The sequence below is a fragment of the Callorhinchus milii genome, unplaced genomic scaffold, assembly GCF_018977255.1.
Source record: "Callorhinchus milii isolate IMCB2004 unplaced genomic scaffold, IMCB_Cmil_1.0 Scaffold1, whole genome shotgun sequence".
Lineage (NCBI taxonomy): Eukaryota > Metazoa > Chordata > Chondrichthyes > Chimaeriformes > Callorhinchidae > Callorhinchus > Callorhinchus milii.
This window is the reverse complement of record NW_024704742.1, coordinates 84,937,731-84,964,944: the sequence shown is the minus strand read 5'-3', so window position 1 is coordinate 84,964,944 and position 27,214 is coordinate 84,937,731. Positions and strand designations below refer to the sequence as shown.

The window sequence follows — 27,214 nt, the reverse complement described above, 5'->3', positions numbered from 1 at the left end:
GTTTGTCTTTGGTTTAAAACTGCTTTCATCTCTTTAAATTTTCTAATTAGAAGGGGTTTGTCTACTAATATCTCCTTTCAGGAAGACTGGTATGTTATTGAATGCTGTTGTGAAATGTTGCAGGTAATATATTCTGTTTTGAGTTACAATATGGCTGGCTGGTTTAAATCAATTAGCCATAAAGCAATTGGAATAGCACAGGAAAACAGCTGCATTCAAAACTTAAACTTAAAAAAATGCAAGATGTACAAGGTGTTGTGTTTTATTTTGTCTGAGAAAGAGAGGTTGGATTAATTGGGAAATATTCTTTTTAAAAATGGCACATGAGGAGTGCTGTACCGTAGGCTTGGATGGATTCGAATAGCGACTGAACTAATTCAGTGTCTGAAATTGTTTTTGAAAAACACATGCATAATGCATACACAATATGATCTCTGGTTGTGTAATTTCTGTTAATCCCAATGTCAGTACTTGTTGCATTTATTTTGGTCTCAGATGCATGCTGTTTGTCAATGACAGCAAAATTGTGACGTTTGAGCAGCGATGGGTGCAGGACTTTAGATGACATTGAGAGCTGAAGTGTGCTTTCCGTATAAAATGCAAACCGAATACCCTCTGGGTGTTACTGCTATTTGACATGTAGTCAATTGAGGCTTATAATGTACACAAACATATCAAATGTTTTTTGACTGTTCTGTATTTACAAGAATTTACAAGTAAAGCAAGAATATGGAAATGTTTAGGTGTTTAGCAACTAATCGGGGTGCCATGGTAGTTTGTGCTCCACGAATATACTGAGCCACATCCAAGAACAGTGCAGCAGGCATTTTTTGTGTTGCTTTTGCTAGTGTTTATTTCAATTTGAAATTTACTTAGAATTTGGAGGATTTCCATAATTTGGACATTCTGAAATTCGATTACAAGAAAAACCTACGCAATATAGAAGAGATGCCTGAAATATAGCTTCATTAGTATAAGATGTTAATTTCACTAACGTTTTAACTTGTGTGTTTTCTTTACCCACTTTAGAAATTCTCACTCTGTTGGAAGTTAGAGGAAACACCTTTGCTGCTTATAATCACTTTAGTTCCAACTGTGGGCTGCTAAATTCACATTAATATTTATATATAGCTTGTGGTATTCCAAGACTTGCACTTTCTTGTTCTTAGGTTTGAAATAAAAAGCTGGTTGCTTACTACACATTTAACGTAGGTGAGGCTTCCTCCTGGCACTGACTCGATAGCAAAATGTGCATTGCTGGAGGGGCCATCTGGAGAAATGAGCGCCTCAGTAATGCTTTTAGCTATAGTACAAAAGCAACTGCCAGCCTGTCTCAGTTAGTAACATTCACCCATGGGTCGGAAGATTGTAGGTTCAATCTGTACATCAGAACTTGAGCTCCAGGCTGAATCTCATCCAAAGGACCTTCAGACAATGCCCCACTATCCAAGTGCAGTGCTTGGATAGTGGTGCATTGTCTGACGGGTCCTTTGGATGAGACTTTAAACTAAGGTCCCATATGCCGGTCATCGGGTGTACTTTGAATTTCCCATAACGCTATTTGAAAATGGAAGAAAATTTCTCATGGATTGCTATTCTGCAGTTGAATTTGTCATTTACCACATGGCTGTCTTTTTTTGATTATTGCTTTATTTGTTTACATTATACAGCTTAGCAAACATGGTAGTCATAGCAAGTTAAATTTCTCTAACCCTTTTCTTTGTTTACTCCCTCATACTTGCCTTATGATTACACTGATTCAAACGAGAGGGCTTTCATAGATACTGGCTGTCATCCAGTGCCTCACCAAGTGAATTAAATACTCACCAAGCACTAGTAGATATTTCACTACTATGGAACATTTGTCTGAGCCTGACCTGTCTTCATAACATCCATTTGTGACTATAATAGAGTGCAGATTATCTGTACTAAATTAAGAATTATACTGACACTAAGGACACCACACCGTGCCATCCATTCTCACACTGACCATCACCAACTCTAAACATAAGGTAACCGTGGGGAAAAAAACACTGTTGGTTTGCACATGTATGCACTTCGGCAAGGTTGTTTGTAATCTGTAGCTGATCAGCGCATGCCTAGGAACCTTGTGTATAACTTTGCACACGCAAATTGTATTTTTGGTGGTAACTTACAAGCCCCATGTCCAATGTTTTCTGAGGTCTGTGTGGATAAATGGACATGTGAATAACTGATCTAGTAATTGACCTCAGCTCAACAAAGCTGAGGTCAATTACTATGTTCCATTCTGTTTGGGGTCCGTTAGTTAACTCAGCAGAATTCAGGGATCAAACCTGGAATGTTTCAGATTTGTAAGGGTCATCATTGCATATTATCTTGTGTGTTTAAAAACTAACAGTATTTGCATTGATGAAAAATATAAATGATGAAAAATTTCTGATTTCATTAAGTAACACATTATTGAGGGCATCATATGATAACTGGCCAGGAGGAGTTACTGAGGTTGAGAGATTTGAATTTGCATCAATACAGAGAAGTTATTTACCTGATGGTGTAAGCCAGTTCTTTCCCCCCCATCATGGAGTTGGTCATTTGAGTAAACTGTTCCAAAAAATCCATAGGATGTGACTAAAGAATGTTGATCAGTTCTTTCAATGGTTTGATTTTCAAATGAGGGCTGATGGCACTCGTGTACAGGAAAATAATTGCCCCATAAAAGAACCCCAGGGAAACTGCAGTCTAAAGTATGGTGATTTGTTTTATTATTTGTTCTGCAATTCTACAGTAACTTGAATTTGAAATCAGTTGTGTATGCAGCCATCCTGCTCTGGAGTGTGTGTTGTTTCACAGAGGAACAGGGATTTATACCCTGGGTTTTTCTTAAAAATTGAGTTCCCAGTCAATGAGTCTTGCAAGAGGGTGGGGAATTCCTGAATAGATTCATCCTAACTACTTTCATGTACCACTACAGTTTTGCTTCTTTTCTGGGTGAGGTACATCACCAGCCACTAAAAATATAGGTGAATTGTGGACTCATGATGGAAGCATTGTTTATCTCTGGCACTGCTGACGCTTCATTGCTGTGCGTGAGCATAGGGAGCAATTTCAGTGATCACATGATGTTTCCAGAACCACTATCCATGAGGCATTTGTTGCCCTGCTTCCTTATAGTACGGGGATAGTTTATAGATCCAAATCATTATGTTTAATGGAGTCACTCTATTGCCTCAGATCACTTTGATGTTCTGCAGTAGCTTACAACAACTTGCATTTATAGAGCATCCCGTCACATAGGGTAGTGTCTCAGTTTTTGCTTTTTACTGGGATTGCTTTGCAGAGCTGGGAGACCCTAGGGATGAAAATATTAGTTTGGGCTTGTACTTAGCTTCCTACACTAGATTTATCAAAAGTGAATATGGTAAATATGTCTCTAATCACTCCAGCTATGTTCTGTAAGCTGAATGTATCACTTTTAAAACAAAGGCCTATCAATTGTAAACTAGTTTGATACTTCTGAATCCATTTTAGGTTTTATGACTGCAATTGCCAAGAAAGATGGAACTGGTATTAACATTGCAGGGAAATAGAGTGCACTTTGTCAGGTTTGCATATTATTAAAGAATGTTTTACAGAAGCTCTTTAATGGGGGAACATTTGTGTGCTAATACAGAATTTAGTCCAGTGAAGAAATGCCATTGTCTATTAAAAATGATGTTTTGGATTTTTCCATTCACTTTTGTAATTACCAATTGTCCCAACAAACTGCAGAGCGCTGGGCACTTCATGCCTTGACCTCTATTGATGTATATATTTTTGGGGGCTGAGGGAGCAATTGCACCTTTTAATGCAGCCCTGAATATTGCATAAGTTCAGATTTGCATGCTGGCAGGTAGCCAGGTATTTATGACTGTCTTTTGTTTTTCAGCGGGGATCTGACGAGCTTTTTTCTGCTGGTTTCATTAACGGCCCTTCTACCATGAGCAATTCTACTTCAGCTACAGGTATGTCAAGTCAGCCATAACTGTGTGATTCCCCAGATGGAAAGAATGCAGGCTAGCTGTGATAAATGAACAGATGTAATGTTACACCGCACATTCCATCTGTTATAAAGCAGTGCTGGCTCTAAATTAATATTGTTATGAACTGAAAGTTAGAAGTCTATGTAGATTTATAAAATCGCCCTCTATATTGCATCAAAATAACAAGTGCTTCACAGGATTTACTGTAAAGTGTAGTGACTATGTATTTGTAGGCAATTAGTATCCAAAGTTACCATAGTGACAGTTTAATTTCCCACATCAACCATTCGTGCAATTTTCTGGATGTGAGCCAGCATATTTAAAGTCAGTTTGTGTTAAATAGGCAGATTAATGCTGTTCGATTCTTGCTCTGGATTGAGCCTGTCGAATGCTAATTTACTCTAATTTCTTGTACTCATTGGAGAAAAGATTTCTTAATTCAGCAGTAAATATTAAATGAGATGATTTCCTAGCAAGCAGTTACCCAAATAGACTGCAATTTTTTTTCGGTTTATCTGTCCCATCTAAATTCAAACCCTGAATCTCAGAGATGAAAAGGCAGCTTATTGTGACACCCAATTCTTTAGTATGACATTCAATAATCAAATATTTTCTTTTTCAACCTTTATGATTCTATACTGAATGCAAACTGCAGATTTCACAGTAGCAGTCAGTGCTATTTTGCTTCACTTGACAGAAAACACACTTTGCATCGCAGAGTAATTCTTTATGGTGAATTATTTCTGAAAAATGTTGTTAAAACGTCTAACTTGGATTGTAGCTGAGACCTTTTGAAACCTGATAGTTGAATATGAACGATGGTTAATGTTGGCATTAAAACTCTGAGCTCTTCAAATATCTCTGTTCCGGTGGATGTAAAAGATCCCATTACACTAGAATGGAAATATTCTCCCAGTGTCTTGGCTAAAAATACTCGCAATAACTGATCGTGACTCTTTTTGCTAAATATGGGAGTTTGCCATGTGCAAGATGGCTGCCAAAATGCCAAATCTTTTTTCTTCAAATAAATATCTATCTAGCATTATTGATATCAGAACTGCTGAGCTATGTTTTCAGAATAGTGAATTTATCTAACAGTTTGGTCATCAATTATTCATTTATATATATAATAAATAAATATGTATATATATAATGTATAAATAAATATATATGTAAAAATCATAAATTGCCTCACCTGTTATGTGAAAAGTGAAATGTCATGCTTCTACACACCTGCAATATCTGCAAATACTCCTTTAGATAAAGGAGTATTTGCATCCATCTACCAGTTCATAGTGTATTGGAATTACCCACACGACTGCAATTATGGGATCCAACAGTGAGCAACATATGAAGGAACAATGAACCTGGATACCAAGTTCATTTTCTCGTGGAGTAAATTGTCAGCAGAGTTGTTTCTTATTTAGCCCGAAAACGTGAAATAGCAGATCTCCGCGGGGTGCCAATCTGTAAAAAAAAATGTCTCCATTGAGGTATAGGAGAGTGCCTTTCTTTGCAAGTGTATTTTACACCTGTATTTTTAAACAGTAACTTATTTACTTATTTATTTCTTTTTATATTATTTATTGCCCTGATCAAACTGCAATACGTTTATTCACTTTCCTGTAATTTGCTTGTTCAAATAACAAGAAATGAGAATTTTAAACCCCATACAATAATGTAATTTTAATAATAATTGGAGTTGAACATAATTATCAAGATTTCAGAGATTTCAAAAATGTTCTTATATTTGGGGGCATTGCTGAAACATTTGTAGATCAGCAAATGATTGTTGTGTGGGCCCTATAAGATGTTTATACATGAACTGATTTTTTAAAAACATCACCAGAAGACATTTTAAATATCTTAATATTTGCTTTGTTGCATACTGGTGGTAATTGGGAACAAAGATTATTTATTAAGCAAGGGTTTGCAAAATTGGTCTGGCGATTCACTCTCTGGGGGTAATAATCTCTTCCAAAAAAAAAAATTGGTCACTCAATCTGCAACTGTTTCTGGGATGCTGCTGTGTGCAATTGGCTGCCTTGGTAAACTGCAAAAAAAAATGTTCAAACAAATTGCAATGGCTAGGACCAGAGGGGAACATGGTGCCTGGCTTCTCGCAGGGCTATTTTGATTTTATCCGTGAGATCACATACACTCCATATCCACTGAGCAAGGCAATTTTACCGCCTCTCTCCCCCCCCCCCCCCGAATCACAGTGCTTTGGATGTAAAAAAAAATTAGACACCGAGGTGTAATGGGTTCCAAAAAAACAAATGCCTACCGATTCCACCTCCAGCCTGGCTGGTTTCCTACTCTTCCAATCCACAGATTCTTAAAGCAAATTTGTTCTCCAGCAAAGGGATGTGTGACTGAGTCACCCGATATCAGTTTGTAAAGAGCTACTCCTTGGTGCTTTGTTAAAAGATCCTATTTTGGAGAAAAGGGCGAGAATGGAGTTATCACAAGAAAGCCTACACTGCTGCTTATACATAGACTTTAATTAGTAAGTCTTAAATGGTTCAGACTTTGTAACAGTTGGACTCTGGGTAATGATTGCCAGCCACAAGCTAACAGTTCTATGTAGTCAAATACATTATTTTATGGGGCAAATCTTTTTTGAGCATAGTGCAGTTTCTGCTTTCCTGCTTGGGCTGCCATGAAGGCCCAATGCAGTATTGCTAATCATGCACAAGATTTATTAGACAATCCTTCACTTCTGCTATTTTGGCAGATTGGTTAGATCTTAAGTAATTTGAATACATTTTAAACCGTGAATCATGTTCTCAGGGAGGCAAGGAGAGTTTCTTAAATCGCTGTTATGCTCAAAGTTGGTTGAGTGAGGAGGGGGTTTATTACCCTCTACGTATTTGCTATTTGTCATCTTTAATGGCCTTCATTTTATTTTACTCAGTGTCCTCTCATCAGATACTGGCTACTTACTCTTTAAGAAAGTGCCATTAGCATTGCCCAATAATTTAAACTGTTTCAGTAGATGCTGACAATTTTATATATGCTCCCAATAGATACGCGATTTCTTTAGATGTCAGGTAGACTGAGTTGTCCATGCATCTGTTTTATGAGTGTCTTAAGAAGTGATTATTGCATCAATTTAAGATTTTTTGGGGGTATTTCCATCCATATGAAATGATAGGCTCCCAGGCCTCTGAGTGTGATATTGTATTGTGTGACTCGCTTGCATTTCTTTCATAAAATAATACAGTGATCACACTGTACAATGTTCGATAAGTTGGCATATCACAGACTTGAAAATGCTTCAATTGTTGGTCCACTGACTCAGTATGTTGGTGTACTAAAGGTCATTGTTATAAGATTTAAGATGTGTGTTTTTACTCCCAAATGCTCACATGATTTACAGTTTTCAATTTGGCTGCTGTGGAGCTACTTTGTTGAGCTAAGATATTTCCCTCTCTGGAGGAGACGCCATTGCTCATATTTCTGGTCATTATTCTCCCAAACAGTCTTGTTCAGCTTTTAATTGTTATTTGGGTTTTGATACAGCCATTCCGGGCATAATCCAGAACAGAACAGAACATGCCAAAGATTACAGTAACATTAGCATTTGTTTTTCTACTTTGACAAAATTTGTATTGACTAAAATTGTGATCTAAATCAGAGGTTCTCAAACTGGGAAGCACCGGCCTGGGCTGAATCAGGCCACCAGTTAGAGTGCAAGGAGGGTGAGGGAAGGTGGGACTGTCGCTCTGTGGCAACCAAAAGCGGAAACATCTGAACTGTGATATGCACACATGGCCAGGTGTCATTCAATGGATCTTTTAATAATAATCCTTGCATTTTATATAGCTCTTTTCTAGACGTATCAAAGCGCTTCACTGAATAGACTGTAAAGTGATTTGACTGTATATTTGTGAGCAAAATACGGCAGCCAGTTGCGCACAGCAGTGTCCCACGAACAATCGTGGATTGAAGCGACCAATTTATTGTTTTTTTTCTTGAGGGATTGTTATCTTTTTGTGACAAAGGAGAAAAAGAACCAATGTTGCAAATTATCTGGCAAAGTATTGAATTTTCAGTTCTTTATTCTGTCTTAATAAACTATGGGGATGCACAATTGTTTTTTTTCTTAGCTTAGTTTATTCTGTTGATCCATCAATGTCTAATGGTCACATTATAATAATCTTTGCATTTACTACATTCGGGACAGTTGCCTAGCATGCACTCAACATTTTCTTTAATGCAACTTTCTTTTGGGAAGATACATTGAATCTGCTGATTACCTCTATTCCATCAAACATATACACTCACAAATTATTATTCCCAAAATGTGAATAAAATTGATATTTATTGGCAAAGTTAGAAGGAAAATTGAGTTGTGTAACTGAAAGTATCCTGGCAATGTGAAAACAATTAGAGAGAAAATGTATTTGTTATACATATAAACATATATATAATGTATTTTTGTGTATATATATATAATACATACACAGTGTTTTTGTTGTGTTCCAATGCAATTCATGGAGCTGGGTAATTCAAAATTCAAAACTGTTTACAGGGTGCTATGCAATTGTTGTAAGAATAGTTGACTGGAAACATAATACAGGTACATGTTTGTGTGTTCCTTACTTTGTCCAAAAACCCACCAGTGTAAAAGCTCTGTGTAAATGCATTGTAACTAAGTAATGTTAATTTTCTTTCTTTTTTTTTATTCTTAAGCTAATGGAAACGATACCAAAAAGTTTAAAGGAGACTGGTCTCCAAGCTCTCCCTCTCGTGTTCTTCATATTCGCAAGATTCCAAATGAAGTCTCAGAAACTGAGGTCCTCTCACTAGGTTTACCTTTCGGCAAAGTCACTAACCTGTTGATGTTAAAAGGGAAAAATCAGGTATGCAGGTTGTTTTGGTGAAGTTTTTCTAACTGTTCATGTGATTATAATATGTGAACCAAGCCTGCATGTTTATAGTACAGTGTTTTAACAAAATAAAGTACTAAATATCTATTTAATCAAATGGAAAATATTTTCTCCAAATTTCTCACTTGCTCAAACTAGAATTTAACTTGCAATATTCTGCCGATAAATTTTATATTTTTTAAATTTTGAGTCTGTCAGTCTTGAGTAATATAACTACAAAGCTTGTCACGTCAGAGGTAAAAGCGTACGTTCGGGTAGGAATAAACTGCCATTTTTTATGCTAAAGTAATTAATTCAGTTCCAGAGTAGTTGTGAAACTAATTGAATCAGGCAAAGAATAATTAAGACAACTAGGTTTGGAAGATGTTGTGGTTATCTTGTGTTCCAGCCTACTTCAAGTGCCTTTAGCTTGTGTCAAAAGTCTACCCTGTTGACTAAAATTGAAAATAAAGTCATGGCACGGTAATAATCCACATTATAGCAATCCACTACAAGATCATATAAAATCATTGCTTGGCTAGGAATTCCTAGATACAGGGTTGCTAAAGTCAGCCGTGCAGCTATGTTTTGTCTTGTGCCATAGACCAGTTCACGAGGGTAAATAGACTCCAGCAAGCACAGGGCAATTCAGCCCCTTAGCATCAGGAAGCAACTTAAATGTGGCTTCCTATGCATATGTCCAGCCCCGAAAGTCACCTGATATCCTGGAAATCACCCTTTTTTTTAAAGCACAGAAGGCCGACCAGTCAACATGGTACTCCGTGACTCCACTATAACAATTATATAATAATCCTTACATTTGATGTTGCGCCTTATCACATCTTCTAGACGTCTCAAAGCATTTCACAGAAAAAACAGTAAAGTGAATTGACTGTATTTTGTGGGTGAAACGCGCTAGCCAATTGCGCACAGCAGTGTCCCATACACAGTCGTGGATTGAGTGACCAAATTATTATTTTTTTGAAGGGATTATTATCCCAGGAAAAGCCAATTAACTAACAACCAGGTTCCTGCTTACTGCTAGGTAAGCAGGTGTGTGGAGTAAGGAAACTTGCCCAACATTTGGTCCTGCCTAGAAATCGAACCCAGGTGCTCTTGCTTGCAAAGAGCGTGCTCTAATCACTAAGCTATAGAACTGGAGTAAAGAGCCAGGGCACTGTAACAAGACTCACCTTCATGATCACCACATCTCTCTTTTTTTGCCTTCCCCTGCTGTTGGTAATCCAGCAACATAACCAGATTTCTGGGAGAGTCACTTACCAGGTTCTTATGTTGGTTATCATGCACTAATAAACCAAAAGGTGTGTTCATATGAGGTGGGTGGTGGCAGAAACAGGCTGAATGCTATGATTCATTCTGGCATTAAAACCTAAATAAGTGCATACTTTTGAGGTTATTGGTTCCATTAAATTTGGGGTGTTTGTTTAAATAATTCTGGTCTGATCCGCTCCGTTTGATGTGTGCTCTTGTTAATTAGAACCATAGACACACCATATCTGTTCTGGCTCTTTTAAGAGCAATCCTATTTATGTCCTCTTTCCTTATACCGCTGTAGTTTGCTCCTTATTATAATTATTTAGTTCCCTCCTGAAAGCTAATGTAGATTCTACCTCAATCACTTGTTTCTGGCAGGGAATTCTTTATGTTAACTAGTCTAAATAGGATTTGGAATTATGTCCCCTCTAAATATTGTTTTAATCCTACTGTATCAGTTTAATTATCCATAAAATGGAATGGAACATTTGGGGCTTTAATATATTTTGCTAAATGATGGCTGCATATTTCTTTAAAATAAAGCTCTGTGTCCTGTGTGGGAAGTGGTCTGACGCAAAGAAATGTAAATGTTGCAGCTCCTTGCTCTGAATCAACTGCTCTTCTAGTTTCTTAATTTTAATCTCAACCATTCCAATGAGATGATCTCCTATATTTAAACGGATATTGTTTGGTGGAGTAGTTCATTTGACAAGCGAGAACATTATATTCTTGACAATAATGCTAAAAATAACATCTTCACATTTTGAACCTCATAAATACTTGAGTTGTAATTAGGATTTAATTTTAAACCGCCAGCAATTGTATACGGAGTCGCTTCCATGAATAAGCAGTGAAATACAAAATGTATGTGTTTAGAGAGCTTTTCGTTGTCTTTATTGAATTTTGTTTTCTCTTGTTACAGGCTTTCGTTGAAATGGCTTCAGAAGAAGCTGCTGTTACTATGGTGAACTATTACACCACTGTCACTCCACACCTCCGCAATCAGCCCATTTACATTCAGTATTCTAACCACAGAGAATTGAAGACTGACAACTTGCCCAACCAAGCTGTAAGTGTCTCTTGGGGTTATCTATTCATATTTCTAATTTGACAAATGTCACAATGCTCCTGAAATGGAGTTTAGCTGGTTTTGCAGATTTAAATAAATTGAGGATTTAGACCACAATCTTAAGAAAATTGAAAATTATTTCAAAGTGAGCATAAAGATTACATTTCTGATGTTTTAATATTTCTTGCTTATTCTTTGAAACCAGTTCAGCCTCATGTACAAAGCTTCATCCTAGGCTTTGTTTCTCCTTCTGACTTTGTGGTCGGCCTGTTTTTTTTGTGTTGCGTATTTTAAAACTGTCAATTACTGAGTGGAGGTATTACCTCAAGCCTATTAGGTTGAAGTTTCCAAATAATGAGGAAAGCCACACTATTTGCCATAGTTTCCTTGAGTGCAGTTCAAACTACACAACTCTTTGTGTTGGATGTCATCAAAGGGGATAGAATTGGAGTATATGTTCCAGGGCTTTTTGACAGGAATGCGCTCCATCTGTTTGATATTGTGCTGGCGGACACACCTGGGGTCCTTGTGGCAGTACCTGTTATACTGAAAACTGGGCCATCTAGTGGGACATGAATAGTTCTACATGGTTCAAGAGAAGACATCAAGGGTATTGAATGATATTGGTACCCAGGGCTTGTGGTGGACACCAACTGCTGCTTAGACACAGTCCTGAAGGACAGCACAGGGAAGAGGCAAAGGACATTCTGGCCATGCTCATCTCTCTTCAAGGACAGCAAGGTCCCAATACAAGCCAAGCTAACAGCACAACAGCATATAAGACCTGTGTGCAAACAGTTCTGGTTTATGGGTCTGAGCTCCTGGAGCTGCAGCAGAAGGCCTTCCTCTGACCCATTTGCAAAATCCAGGATCAAGCAACGATATGGATTTACGGGAAATGGGAGGGAGGAGCTCTGGCCTACACTGACCTGTCGCTGAGCACCCCGGGCGGTAAAGTCGGCATCACAGTGGGAAGGTCTATTTGGCTTTGGCCCTCACCCAAAGGGGTTGGATTATAATAATAATTCTTGCATTTGGTATATTGCCTTATCGCGTTGGAGTGACAACAACAACAACAAGATTGCATTTATAGAGCGCCTTTCACGTCGGGAGGACGTCCCAAGGCGCTGGACAGTTGGGTCGGGACCCCAGCAAGGGGAAATGGTCAGGGTGAGGGGAGGGAAGGGAGGGAGCGAGGAGGGGGTAGAGAGTCGAGAAAAGAGCTGAAGGCACGGCTAAAGAGAAAGGTCTTGAGACCGGCCTTGAAGGAGGAAAGGGAGAAAGCAAGGCGAAGGCACTGGGGGATGGAGTTCCAGAGCCGAGAGGCTGAAGGCCCGGCCACCAGTGGTAGGGCGGGGGATGTGGAGCAGACCGGACAACAGCAACTTGCATTTATATAGCGCACTTCACTCGGCAGAATCCCGTAGCCTTTAACAGTGGCGGAGTCTGACAACGAGCCAAGGGGAGAGGGAGGGGGATGGTGATTAAGCACGATCCAAAAGGAAGGTCTTTAGGCGGTATTTGAAGGTGGGGAGGGAGGTAGGGGGCAAGGTGGAGGGGTTGAGGAAGAAAGTTCCAGAGTTTCTGGGCTTAGTGGCTGAAGGCACAGCCATCGATGGGGGAGCGGAGGGCACGAGGGAGAATTAGGAGGCCATAGCCAACCAAGTGGAGGCAGCGAATGGTGAAGTGGGGTGTAAACAGGTTGGAGAGGTAGGGAGTGTGAGGGAATGAAGTGATTTGAAAGCAAATAAGGATATTGAAATCAATCCGTTCGGTAATTGTGAGCCAGTGGAGCTCAGCAAGGACTGGTGTGATGGGAGTATAGAGTTTCTTGTGGGTGAGTTTTGGATTCATTGGATTTTGTGTAAGGTGGAGCTGGGGAAACCAGCGAGGGGGGCATTGGAATAGTCCAGCCAGGAAGTGATGAAGGCCTAGACGAGGGATTCAGCTGTGTCAGTTGTGAGGTACGGAGGGAGGCGGGTGATGTGACGGAAGTGGACCAGTCCTGGTCAGCAACAGATGTGTGGTAGAAAGGAAAGCTGGGGATCGAACCTGATGCGTAAGTTGCGCACAGGTTCGGAGAGTCTGAGGGAGAGCTTGGGGGAGTTTGAGGAGTTCATACCCTCTTGCCGACATTCAGCTGCAGAAAAATTGTGCTCATTCAGGCTTTGATGTCTGTCAAACAAGCTGACAGGATATCAGTGGACTGGGAGTCGCAGCTGGAGGAGAAGTATATTTTGGGTGTCATCCGCATACATGTGGAAGTTAACCCTATGTCTGCGGATGACGTCGACGATGGGGAACGTGTGGATGAGAAAAAGGAAGTCTCAAAACGCTTCACAGAATTTCATATGAAATGCAATGACTGTGTATTTGTAGGCAAAAACAGCAGCACAGTTGCACACAGCAATGTCCTACCAACAGCCATCAAACAGATGATCAATTTTATTTGTGGGAATTATTGGCAAGGACACTGGGAGAAAACCTTCTCTTTTCGAATAGCTCCATGGTATTTTTAACATCCACCTGAACAGGTAGTCGCAACCTTAGTTTTAACGACTCATCTGGAAGATGGCATTGCCAACAATGCAACATCCCCCGGTATTACATTGGAGTGTTAGCTTAGACTATGTGAGTTCAAATCCTGACGTGTGGCTTGAACCCACAATCTTCTAACTCGGGTGAGAGTGATGCCACTGAGCCAAACTGACATGGATTAAGCAGCTGGTGCTGAGTCAGCCTAGTATGCGGCATTGGACTTAGACCGCTAACTGTTTTAGGGTTTTAAAAAGTATAATAACTTATCACTGCAATATAACTGTTCAGGATTTCGTGAACTTTGTTTAAATATTTTTAAAAATAGGTCCTGAATACCCTAGGGGAACGATGCTAATAGAGTAAGACTGGTTCCAATTCTGCTGCTTTGCCAAACTAAAACCGCAGATCAAAAAAAGTTACATTTTGCGCACCAACCACTTTAAAATGCTGAAGTAGAATTTAAGTATTGTAAATTGGTCAATATGATTATAACCCATGGAAAAGCAGTCATGGTTAGAATAAGATTCTGAAACTATTGGGTGGAGATTCCTCTAATCATGAAATTGAATATGTACTGACGAATCTCACTTTTATGGCAACCAAATCTCCAAAGATAGTTCTTAACATTGGCTTAAAAATAATTTTAAGGGAGAAGTTAAGCTGTGTTAATCAAAGTTGATCTCATGTGTGCTCGATTGTAATTTCTCTTGTTTATTTCAGGCCAGTCATTATAGTGCACTCTGAGACACTATTGTGCATGAAGGGCGCTATATAAATGCAAGTTGCTGTAGAACAAAGATTGATGAAAGATTGAGTTTTTGTCTGAATCTAGAATCTGCTCCTTTGAAAGTAATTGGCTCAATCATTACAGTATATAAATTTATCTGTTTCAACTTGGGCCAACTAGAATGCATTTTTAATGTATTGGAATTATTTTTGTAAAGCACATTGTCAGTTTGGCTTTTCTAAAACAATGAAAGGTTATTTTTAATCTTGTGCTCTGTAATATTATACTCAATATTTTAACTCTTGTCGCTACCATCCATTGGGGCAAGAGGCTGAAGCTATTTCATTCCTGAATACTCTGACACCACCGCCCACACACCCCCATACATTGAATATTCGGGGAAAAACTATTAAGTGTTGTATGGCTGTTATTCTGAAGCTTTGTAATAAGTAGAATTATTTCTCAAGTGAAATGAGAATTTCTATATCGAGCTATAAGCTCCAAAGCTAATGACAACAAGCAAAATGTCACAACAAATTTTATTTACCAACCAATCCTTTCATTCAAGCTTGTGCCTTTTAACTGTACTATGCAGCTGCTAATTTTTAAGCAGTTCAGCAGTGTAATTTATATTAATTTTGTAACATAGTTTTCTACCCGACTAGCTGGATGTTTAAATTGTCATCACCATCAAACCAAGTTATGAGCCTGGCTCAGTTGGTAGCACTCGCCTCTGAGTCTGAGGTTCAAGTTCCCGTGTCAATTTGCATTGTCTAGGCTGATGGGGATGTGTTTCAATGTTGGAGGTGTCATCCTGATGAGATGTTAAACTGAGCTGCTGTCTGCTTGTTCTGAACTACATTAAAGATCCTGTGGCACTGTTGAAGAGAAGGGAGTTTCTCCTCGTTTCCCAGCTAACAATTCCCTAACATAAGATTGGCTACTAACTTTGTGGCTGTTTGTGGGACATTGCTGTTAACAAAATTGTCTGTCACGTCCATCTACAAAATACACTGCGCTGTACAAAAGTGGTAGTTACATCCACTTTGCAAAACGCGTTTACAGTGTTATTTTCACTCATTAAAGTGAAATGCTTTGAGACCGTCTCCTGATAATAATAATAATAATAATCCTTGCATTTGATATAGCGCTTTTCACGTTGCGAGGACGTCCCAAAGCGCTTCACAGAACACACTGTAAAGTGAATTGACTGTATATTTGTGGGCGAACGCGGCAGCCAATTGGGCACAGCAATGTCCCAGAAACAGTCGTAGATTGAAAATGACCAATTTATTATTGTTTTTGGTTTTGGAGGGATTATTATTAGGCTCTGTGTGGAGTAAGGAAACCTGCCCAAGGTTTCGCCCTCTGCCTGGAATTGAACTCGGGTCTCTCACTTGCAAAGCGAGTGCTCTAATCACTGAGCTACAGGACTCCACTGATGATAAAAGTAATGTATCAAATGTTATTAATGTAAACCAGATCTGGAACATCTGATGCTTACTTAAATCTTATCTGCAAATTGTATTAATTTCAGATTTATTGCAGGTCGACAAACCAGAATGTGTGATGTGAATTAAAACATACTAAATTAATAGCTTCTATACTATGAAGATTGCGCCACACATCTTTTATTAGGCAACACATATGTGAAAGCACCAAAGGTACATTTTAGCTTTAAGCACGATTGAAAAACGTTGGCAGCTTCCCCTTTCAATTATTTTGTGGTAGTAGTTATCATAAATAGTTACTGAGTAATGTCGATGAAGAATTCTTTAAACCTAACATTTATGGTTCTTAAGTGCAGTGCCACCATTTTAGGTCCATGACATTCACATTAAATGAACTGTATTCCATTTTGTAGTCTGAACAGGATGCATGGAAAGCATGATTAAAGGGAAATTCCTGACCTTGGTCATGCTTTCAGAAGCTGATGCCTGGAAGAGCCTTCTCTTGTTGCTTTTCCACAGTGGGAAATGTGACTGAGTGCACTCCCATGCAACCCCTGGAATTCAGTTTAACAGGAATGTGGCATTGTCTGGAAGCCTGCTGTTTGCCTATCCTCCTGGGAGGGCGACACCCTGATGGAGAGCTTTAATTCTAATATGTATGCACATATTAAAATGATTGAGTAATGGAAGCAAAAGCCAGATTTATAATTGTTTCTCGTGCTAGACTTTGTGTTTCAAATATTGCAAACATATCACAGTATTTAGTAGCAGCGCAGGATTCAATGTTATTTTCGTTTTATCTCTGTCTGGTTTAAAATTATTTCAATGGACAACCAAGATGGATTCAGTTAATTTTTAGCCTGTATCCCCCAGTTATTTAGAAGCAGAGTAATGTTACGCTATATATGGCGTTATCACTTGAATCTGGATACCTTAATTATTTTTAATTCCAATGTGCTCCAGCAAAGCTGCTCATTTTCAATGTAGAAGTGAGAAGGTGTATCAGCGGTGGGAGAGAGTGAATAACTGACATTTCCCATCTGTTTCTGATGGAATCGTGTTGCTTGCTTCTTGGTTATGGAGCAGGTGAGAACCCTGTTCTTAATTCACATGTGGAAAGAAAAAGGATCCAGACGAACCAAATGTCAGAAACTTACATTTTGAATTGGTTCAGTAATCACAATGGGTTACAAAGGGGTCAACCAGTAAATCAGCATCGACAATGTTACATTTAGTGTAGGAGTTAGTGTTTTTTTAAAACTTTGGGACCACCACTGGGTCTGCAGTGTCGGTTTCAATATTGTATATTCAGTTTCAGTGATGTGAACATCTGAGAAAGTTGTCATCAAATGAGTCCATGTCTCAAAGTTTTGGTATAGTCAGCGGCACAGATTTGTTGTCAGTACATTATTCGTCTTTCCAGTGCATGCATTTTCTGCTTGGCAAAGTGTTTGGCTAGCTACCAAGGCTTTACAGTGTTTTAAGGAAAGATATGCTACATATTAGAAAGAAATCCTTTTAATTTAAAATGTGTATGAAAATATTTATTCTGCTTTTTAATAAGATCTCTGATTCGTACCTTATGTTCTCCATTCTGTCCTTGCCACTCTGGAAGTGGCCACTGGGAGGTTGTGTGAGATCAGTCTGACAAGGTTCACTCCCAGGTTCCACCCTATGGTAAAGCACTTTGTTGTTGCTCAATGGCTTCCGCCAACAGCTTGGCTGAAATTGGGAACTTGCCATGCAATGAACTCCAAATGCCAAAATTTATCGTACAACTGCATTGTACTTCACCATGTACCACAAGTAAATGTGCAACAGTAAATGAATGTTTTGAAATTTCTTTTGCATTTCAGCAAAATATTTGTGTTGACAGAAAGCCAATAATGATTATTCCTAAATGTTTACATGAGTGTTGGGCAGAAATATTGATCTCTACTAAATGCACTTTACACATGAATGCATTTAGCACAGATCAACAATTTACACCCCTATTGTTGTAAACGTTCAGGAATAAACCTTATTGCCTTTCTGTCAATTATATGCACAGTTTTCTGCAATGCACAGTTAATTTCAGAATCTTCCTTAGCTCGCTACTGTACATTTTATGACTAAGCCCACAAGACATTAAATAAAAGCTGTACTTCAGTGACTGCTGTACTTCAGTGCTGTTTTACCTTTAAGGCATTGTACAATGTTCATTCCATCAGTGTTTTTTAAAGCTGCGCACATGCAACCCTGATAGATTAGAACATTCCTACTTGTATTTGTTAGTGGAGAGGAAATGATTGCAGACTATAAACTACAGTTTCCTCAAATTTGACCTTTTTTAACTACTGTTTTTTCTTTACATGCTAAGGGTAAATGGGAGCTTAAATGGTTTGGGGCTCATCTCTTCCTCCTTTTCTCCACCTGCCCCTATTTTTTAAAAAAACACTTTTTTGTTCCGCGCTCCTCGCTTACTGGCTCCTGAAAACAAAAGTGTGTGTTTATTTTGAAAATTTTAAAAATAGCAATTAAATGTTTTAAATTAAAAATGTATTTTAAAAAATCAGTGTGGTCAGCTGTGTAAAAGGAGTAAATGATAGCCTGAGAAAGTTCACTGAAGTATTTGCTTCTTTATATGTTAACAGAATATCTGGTGGAAGAGCTTCTCCTTGTAGCTCACAGCGTAATTTAATTGAGGATGGTTTCTGCTGCTATTAATAGAGGAAGCATTCCCTTTATGTCCTTTCATCACTTTCATTGAGTAGAGAACACTTGTTCCGTTTCTAGATCAATCAAGAACCATTTCAATATTTAACCAAAACCAGAGATCGCTGGGAACACTCAGCAGGTTAGGCAGAATCTATGGACAAAGGAGAGAGGATCAACGTTTCGGGTCCATGACCCTTTGTCAGTCTGATGAACTGTTCTGCAGCATATGCAGTATTTTGCATTTTTTTGATATTTAACTATCTGGGCAGGGTCGAATACCTTTTCCCTGTAAAACCATGGATGCATATATGCACTGGGCAATGGTTTTACTTTCTTCCTCTCCTCTAGTAGCATACACCAAGCAAAATGTGTAGGAGTGTGGGGAAAATGCAGGCTAGGAGGACTGAATGAATTGATCCTATATAGAACTAGCACAGCATGATGGGCTGAGTGGTCTTCTGAGCTGCACATGTCTGATTTCTGGAGTCAATGGAGCTTGTATTTGAGCTATTGTATTTTTTTAAAAAAAACTAGCATGAAAGGGGATGAAGTCAGGAAACAGGGTCCACTTCTCCTTTCACAGTTGCTACCCCACTTCTCCCTGTGATCTGATCTTTGTCCTCCTTAGCTGTTACTCTTTTGTCTTCCCCTCATTTTTCTCACTCACCTTAAATCCTTCAACTTTCTGATTCAATCAATCTTGGCCTCTACAATTCAACATTCTGTTGACGCACTCTCGGCACCCGCAAAGAATGGCCATTTGGGCGAGGCACAAAAGAGACGCTCGTACTTGTAGAGCCATACATTATGAGTCATCATTGCCTTCAGAAGAAGAGAGGTTTAAAAAATCCTCCAATACAATGTCAAAATAGTTTGTACTGCGTAGATTACTTGACACAGTACAGACTTTCTCCAGGATCCATTTTGGCAGCTGTGAAACTTGAGCTGTTACTTCACAGCCTTCTAAGAAGTGAATCTATCTCCAAAAGACAATGGTGTGTCTGGGGGACATCCTCCTGTTGTTAAAGGCGCTAAAATGTAATTTTGCTATTGTTTTGTATTTTGAGAGAGATCTACGGCATTCCTTTTTGTGGCACAACAGTAATATGCGGTAATTTCTTCACAGTTTAATTTGTATACCAATGAAGATGTTACTACCTAAGAACTAGTTGAATAACTAAATTCTGGTTGGATTACATCATGTTCAAATTCCTTTTCTCCTTATTTTGCCATAATGTGTTTTTTGTTCTGCATTTCCCTCGCATGTCATTTTTAAACTGAGGTCAGAGCTCATCTCCTATCAGTGACTTTTATTGTAAATGCAATGTGCCAGTCAAGGTTGCAGTCCTGGATGGTATTTAGCTTTTCTATGGACTTGGTGATGGTGAATTTGATTGAACTGTGCATTTACATTTAGTGTTTCTCAGTTGCCCTTGCATTTCAAAAATGATTCCCCTTGGGAGGAAGTGGCCATTTCTGTCACAATTCAGTTTCAAGTTAAATGTTTAAAAAAAGTTAAAGGATCTCTGACACACTGTGAAATTAGAATCTGTTAATGCCAGCAAATCCAGGAGAATAGTGTTTACCTAATATTCCTGTGTTTAGTCTAGCCACAAGTTGTAGTTGCTTGGCATTTCTTCAAATGGGTTTGCATGCAGGAAATAAAAATAAATGGGAGGGGAGAGTAATTTTGTTAGCTAAAATGGATTAACAACATTCTATCTTTTGCAGTTCATATAATGGATAACAACAGCAACAAGATTCCATTTATTGAGCGCCTTTCACGTCGGGAGGACGTCCCAAGGCGCTGGATAACTAATATTCCTTTTCCCGCTCTTCTCCCTCCCCTTCCCCCAAACATCCTGGGCCCTACAAGTACATGAAAACCTCATTATAACATGGTCCAATGTCCAGTGTCTCACAACTGCATTCCGAATCAAGCAGGGAAACGTGGCCAATTTCTGAGTTGTCAGTTGTTATCAGTGCTTAGCGAACGTGCATTTAACATTCAACAATCCCAGAAGTCAACTGTTGTTTATGTGAGAGACAGGCCAGTCATACACGGAAGCTGAGTACACCATGCTTTCAGTTAGCATGGATCCACAGCTGATCGATGTTGAAAGTGGGTTAGTGTTAAATTTGATTCGCTAGGTAATGGGGGTCAGTAGATTCGAGCAAGGGTGGATGTGATTGGCTTGAGGAGCCAGGTGAGGAATGGACATGGGCTGCAGAGTTCTGGATGGTCTGCAGCTTGTACAGAGATGAGCTGGGCAGACTAACTACCTAAATTAATACTTTGCTTGGACAAGCAGGTAATTAAAAAAAATGATGTGGTATTGATTTTGTTAGGAAGTGATTTGATCATTCTTTTACAAATCTATTACATTAGATTGCTGGTTATCTGTACATACGTTTATCCGCATCAGGCTCTGACTACAATGCTGTTACAAAAGTTTCCTGATGTGTGAAGTTACGGCCTTGCAGTTGATAAAGATGCAATCTATTCGTGCTAAAAAAGCTCTTAAGCGCCTGCTACAAACGTGTGCACAACCTCATTTAACCTCCTAGTGACTATTCTCCTTGAGTGGAGGGAGGAAGGATCCCCTTAGAACTGAGCAGGTTCCAAGGTGATGTGTTTGGTAACAGAATCCTGGAATTTATTCAACTCTCTGTGGCGCATTCAATAGTCCCCAGTGCTCCAGGCATGCTGATCATGGACCAACCAGTTTGGCTCGTGTGGAAAGGAGACCAGCCACTGGGGATAGGCATTCTTCCCACATTGCATTCTGGAATTCCCACATCTTGGCTCCTGCCAAACTGCCCCTAAATGCTCTCCATCATTAGGCAAGCAGGAAGCATCCCTTCAAGGAGAGAGTGCGCAGTACATTCTTGACAAGAAATTTTCTGTGTAGGTGGCACATATAAGTGGAACTCTGTCTGGTTCGAATGCTCTTTTTAAGCATGGTGGTTGGTTTCCACATGTCAAGACACCCAGCTAACCATAAAAAGTGGATTTTCCACTGATAGCACAAATGTGTTAAATATATTTATATGGTTAGAGTAAGAGGGGCACAGGAAGCATTTTTAGCATTTTACAGATTTCCAACCATATTCACTTTATCTACAAAGAGGTCAGTCTAAATTAGTGCTGATAATCAGCTCTCTACTGTGCTCTGTTCCACATCCACTTCTCTATGCTCAGGTGCAAATATACTGACACTACACATGCACACATGTAAATGCACTTTGCAGTGAAGCACTTTGGGATTCAAGCCCCATGTGGGTTGACATGCCAATGCAATGCTTGGAGTGCATTTCATTGTCGGGGGTGCCGCCTTAGATTAAAGTTAAATTGAGGTCCCGACTGCCAGTTAAAGATCTCTTGAAAAGAGAAGGGAGTTTCTCCTGTAGTTCGCCCACAAATATACAGTCAATTCACTTTACAGTGTGTTCTGTGAAGCGCTTTGGGACGTCCTCCTGACGTGAAAAGCGCTATATCAAATGCAAGGATTATTATTTATTATTATTACTCAACAATCATCCAAATAAAAATTGTTCATTCATTTTATTCAATAAAATTGTGCCACCATAAACATGAAGTGTTCTTCAGGTTGGGCATATTGAGGTGTATAAGGTTTTTCTTTAATAAATGTCTGTAGTTTTCTGCTTCCAAACCTCAAATCCAGTCAATTTCTTGTGATAAATATTGTTCTGTAACTAAAACGTTGTTCTCTCCACAGAGAGCCCAGGCAGCTTTACAGGCAGTGAATGCAATTCACACTGGTAACATGGCTATGTCAGGCACCGGTGTTGAAGGGGCACTGCTAGCTGGTCAGAGTCCGGTCCTCCGCATCATTGTGGAGAACCTTTTTTATCCCGTCACCTTGGAGGTCTTGCATCAGGTGAGGATTATTTCTATGAGCAGAGAATTTGGTTAAACCATATATGATTCCGTTTATATAATTCTGCTTCAGTTTCTGCTTCTTTCACCAGTGCTGAATGAATGATTTATGAAAAATAAGCATTACAAGTAAACAATTTTCATATAGTAATAGTGACAGAATTCAGAGGATTGTTTTACATAACTGTCTTAGCTGCAAATAATAGCTAAAAGTAACCAATTACAGCTAAACAACTCCACCCAACTCAAGTAAGTAGGAGCATATCCATACTAATCAATAGGAAATGTTCTGCGAGGGCAAATTACAGAGAACATCCAGCATGAAGTGCCCACATCAGTCTCTGTGAACTCTAATTAATTATAGAACCTTTGTTATAACATAGATTTGCTTATCATGTGTGGAACTGTGGCCGTTTTCCCAGAGTTTTTCTTTAAAAAAAATGACTTAGGTTGTCTCCAACGTTGCTTTCTGTGTGTGCATTGATGTAAGAAAAATTCCCCCTCCCCTCAAAAAAAACACTAGTTTCTCTGTATGAAAGTGTCTAGTTTTTGTTCACCACTTTCTTTTATAGTACCATCTTTATCAACTCTCTATCTCTTGAATATTATTGATGAAAATCCATGTACAGTATATGTGGAACACTGCCCCAATGCTTCCAAGCATTGTTCTGCAAATCTAAACTGATGCAGATCAGAATATCACTTACTTTTGCAATTCAGTTTTATGAAGAAACCTGTCTGAAACTTGAATCATTTCATTCGTGAATAATTGAGCTTAGTGTGTCAATTTCACTATCTTTATTCTGATCCATATTTTAACCCAAACAGATCTTTACCAAGTATGGAACCGTGCTGAAAATCATCACTTTCACCAAGAACAACCAATTCCAGGCATTGCTTCAGTATGCTGATCCAATGCATGCACATCACGCTAAACTGGTTAGTAACCTGCAAAACAGTAAGCTCAGTCTTAATTTTTCACTGCAGCATTGGTGGAACTAGTTTATCTGCATTTTTCGATTCCTGCCTCCAGGGCAAACTGCCCTTTCCAACGCAATCTGTATAATCGGCAATCTTTTTCTCATGGAGTTTGTTTCATGGTTATATTTAAAATGAAAAATAGTATTACTAATGGTATTTGAAAATGGTTGTTCGGTATATGATTAAATTTTGATAGGTGTGACCTCCCCTGAGGTGGGTGGTTGTAGGTCCACCCTTTCTGTTCATTGCCCTGTGCTACTTATCATTCTCAGGGTTGTGGAAATAGTGTCAATCTTGTCCAGGAATGCACAGACAAGATTGACTGTAACCTATTTCGAGGAGTGGCCTGGTGGTGACTCCTTTTGCTTTGTTGAAAAACCTTTATTTTATGGCTCACTTAACAGTGACCGCTCAGGGTGCGGAAGATCATAGATATGAATTCTTGTCCACCCATTTGCATTTTTTATACAAAACAAAAATTGCTTTTCATCACATCGAAATATCGCAAACCATTTTACAGTACTTAATCAGTGTAGTGACTGTATATTTGTAGACCAACACAGCCGCCAATCTCTAGGCAAGGGTCCCACAAACAGCCATGAAGTGAATCGTAGAAATTTGCAGCACAGAAGGAGCCATTAAGTCTGCACTGGCTCTGAGAGCAAGATGTAATTTCAATCCCATTGCCCAGCTTTATCACCATTCCCCCTTCAAGCATTTACGTATCATAACTGTCTAGTTCCCACTTAAAATCCCAAAGGTACGCTGCCTCTGGTACTTTACTAGGCAGGGAATTCTACATCCCCAAAACTCTGAAGTAAGTAGGATGTCCTTGCAGATGAACTAGCTCCAGGTAATGTGCTTGGTAGTGGAATGTCAGAATCAAATCAATCCTCTGTGGCAGTTTCACTTGTCTGATTTCTGACCTAGGGGTCCGCAGTGCACCAGGCCACTGCTGTTGATGAACCAGCCAACCTGGCTCATCTCTAGGACTTGGAGGGGCAGGGATTCTTCCCACTCAGCTCCCGTTAATCCTACAGGCTAAAGTCCTCCCGGATAGAGCGGTCCTAGCTGGACAAGCAGGGGATGCTTGCCAGACAGAGATCTCAATGGCAAGCTGGTTGTTTTATACTGGTATACTCATTTATGCTGGTTATATTGGTTATGTTCCAGCAGTACTTGGGATCCCCAATCCTTGGCTTTTAGCAGCTTGCACCTAATACTCCGTGGGTTTAGATGAACAGGATGTATCCCTCTGTGGAGAGGGTGGGTATTCTGTTCCAGACACAGTCATTCCATATTTAGGTGGGGTGTATGGAATTCTCAGCTTGTTCTGGATACTCTTGAGCATGATGATGGGTTTCTGCATGTGTCAGACACCCAGCTGACCAAAAAATAAGCCAGAAGTGATAACATTGATCTAACAACCCTGAAGTGGGACCGACAGCCATCAGTCTGTTGCAGTGCTTTTCACTGAATTTGAGGTGACTACTGGAATTGAATTAATATTTTACTGAACAAATGTGAGTGATTTTATTTTATATAAGATTGGATTGTGCAGAGATAGTTAACACATTTGCGTCCCCACCCCAAAAAAACCTTTTCTGCAGGCTCTGGATGGCCAGAATATCTACAATGCCTGCTGTACTTTGCGTATAGAGTTTTCCAAACTGACAGCCCTGAATGTGAAATACAACAATGATAAAAGCCGAGACTTCACACGCCTTGATCTTCCTTCCGGCGATGGCCAGCCCCCCATGGACACTTCAATGGCTGCCGCTTTCGGTAAGGAATCCTCACTTCTAGGTAAATAAATCATGTCAAGTAAATCCACATTTGTCTGTTGTTTGGTTCCTCAACTTGTCTCTAGTGTGTCTGTGAGGGCTGAGATTGTTTTTCTTGTGTGTTTCACTAATGAATCTAACCTGGCCAGTGTCCCCTGCTTTCTCGCTATGTTGGACTATTTACAATTTCTGTTCAATTGACTTGTAAGTCTACATGTTTATTATTAAATCCGTTATTAAGTAGTGACTGATGTCTCTATTTCAACATTCTACTCTGAAGTTTGCTGTTTTTTTTTAAAAAAAGCTTTTCAGTGTTGCATGGCTTTCTTGGTTGAAAGTTTTTCCCTTTTAACACAGAGAAATAGTATACCCTAATCAGCTTATGAGTTTTGCCTCTTGTTTAGATGCATTCATCAGTAGCCATTTCATTAGGAATGAAAAATACATACACTTTCCAGCACAGGTTTCTAGGAGTGCATTATCTGGGCAGATTTTCTCCTTCCTAGCCTGTTGTGGCACTCAAACAGCCATTAATCAGAAAACTTTTGGCACAGACTCATTTCAAACCAGTAATTGTCTGAGAAAAATGGCAGGGAAAGTAATAAAAAAAACTTGCTTACTATCACTTAGATTCAGATCAGCTAACATATTTACCATTAGAATAGGTAACATTTCAGAACATAATTGCATATTAATGAGTTTGTTTAGCTAGAATACAGTAAATGGTAGTACAAGACCACATTGACGCTTCTTCCCAGAGTGGTTCAGACAGCTACATTCTAGTTTTTATCAAATATTTACACGGTTTATGGTGCTACAGGGGAGGGGTATTTTTATTTCTAGCTGAGACTGCATTGTAGCAACCTTGTTTTGCTGTTAATTAGTGACGGATCGCTACATCAAAAGATGACTTTGGTGTCACACAAATTTGTATGGCAATGGTGTGTAGTACTATAATGATACAAAAAAACCCAGACTACATTTTTCTTCTCTTATGCCACCAATGGAAGGAGATTAGACTACTAATGATCTATTGTTCATCATGTGGTATTCCAATGCAATTTTAATTGGATTTATTGGATTTATTTAATAGATCAAGTGAGATAGTCAGAGTAGAGTTTTTTATTATTGGAACTTCAACACATTGTTGAATACAAACAAAGGTTTCTTTGAACCATTTATGAATACCTTCACTCCAAAAGATTGTCTAAAAGAAGGCACCATTACAAGGTGATGTCAAACAGTCTCCTCTCAAAGATGCAGCATTTAGGAGATGGAAAAAGAGCATGTGGCTTCCAGAAGTTATTTAAAACTGCTAGTTTCTGCAGTTGACCTTTTCAATAACTTGAGGAACTGTAACATACTTCCTTTCATGGAGAAAGAAACACAAGTGGAGGAAAGAAACACAATAGATGGGGGAATCTATTTTACAATGCTCACTAAAAAATGATTTAGTCTTTATAAAGATACAATGAAAAGTTGGGAGTTAACTTGTGTTGATATCCAAAAATACCAATGATTTTTACGTTAGGAGAACCTTTATCACAAATTGCCAATACCCATCCAGAAACGCCTTATTCATGATTTGCAGCTTGTAAAGTCCCTTGAAGGAGAAAATAATTCTGCACAAATTCCCTCTTTTTTTAGAATTTTGACTTTCGGAATGAGTCGGGTTATGCTGGTTTGATGACATTTCACTGAGTCTGACTGCTGTTTCAGAATGTGATCCACAGCTATGTGTTACTGCTAAAACATATCTGATTTCTGGGTCATCAGTTACTGCTGATATCACTGCACATGAGATTCACTCTATTCTGTGCTGATTAACTTGAATGCTTTTCTTCTTTCTCTTTCCCCTATCCTCCAGGGATTGCCTTCCCTTTTAAAGAAAATGTCATCCAAGTATTTTAATTTTG

At 39.0% G+C, this 27,214-nt stretch overlaps 1 protein-coding gene across 5 annotated transcripts in view; it reads left to right on the top strand.

Moving 5' to 3' along the window:
- ptbp3 (polypyrimidine tract binding protein 3) overlaps window positions 1-27,214 on the top strand; it is a 62,868-nt gene that overhangs the window by 23,854 nt on the left and 11,800 nt on the right. For all 5 annotated transcript variants that reach the window (XM_007906510.2, XM_007906512.2, XM_007906511.2 and 2 more), the window contains 6 exons: window positions 3,908-3,983; window positions 8,700-8,869; window positions 11,073-11,219; window positions 22,373-22,534; window positions 23,362-23,472; window positions 25,125-25,299. In XM_007906510.2, coding sequence (XP_007904701.1) covers window positions 3,908-3,983; window positions 8,700-8,869; window positions 11,073-11,219; window positions 22,373-22,534; window positions 23,362-23,472; window positions 25,125-25,299 — 841 coding nt within the window. The remainder of the gene's footprint in view (window positions 1-3,907; window positions 3,984-8,699; window positions 8,870-11,072; window positions 11,220-22,372; window positions 22,535-23,361; window positions 23,473-25,124; window positions 25,300-27,214) is intronic.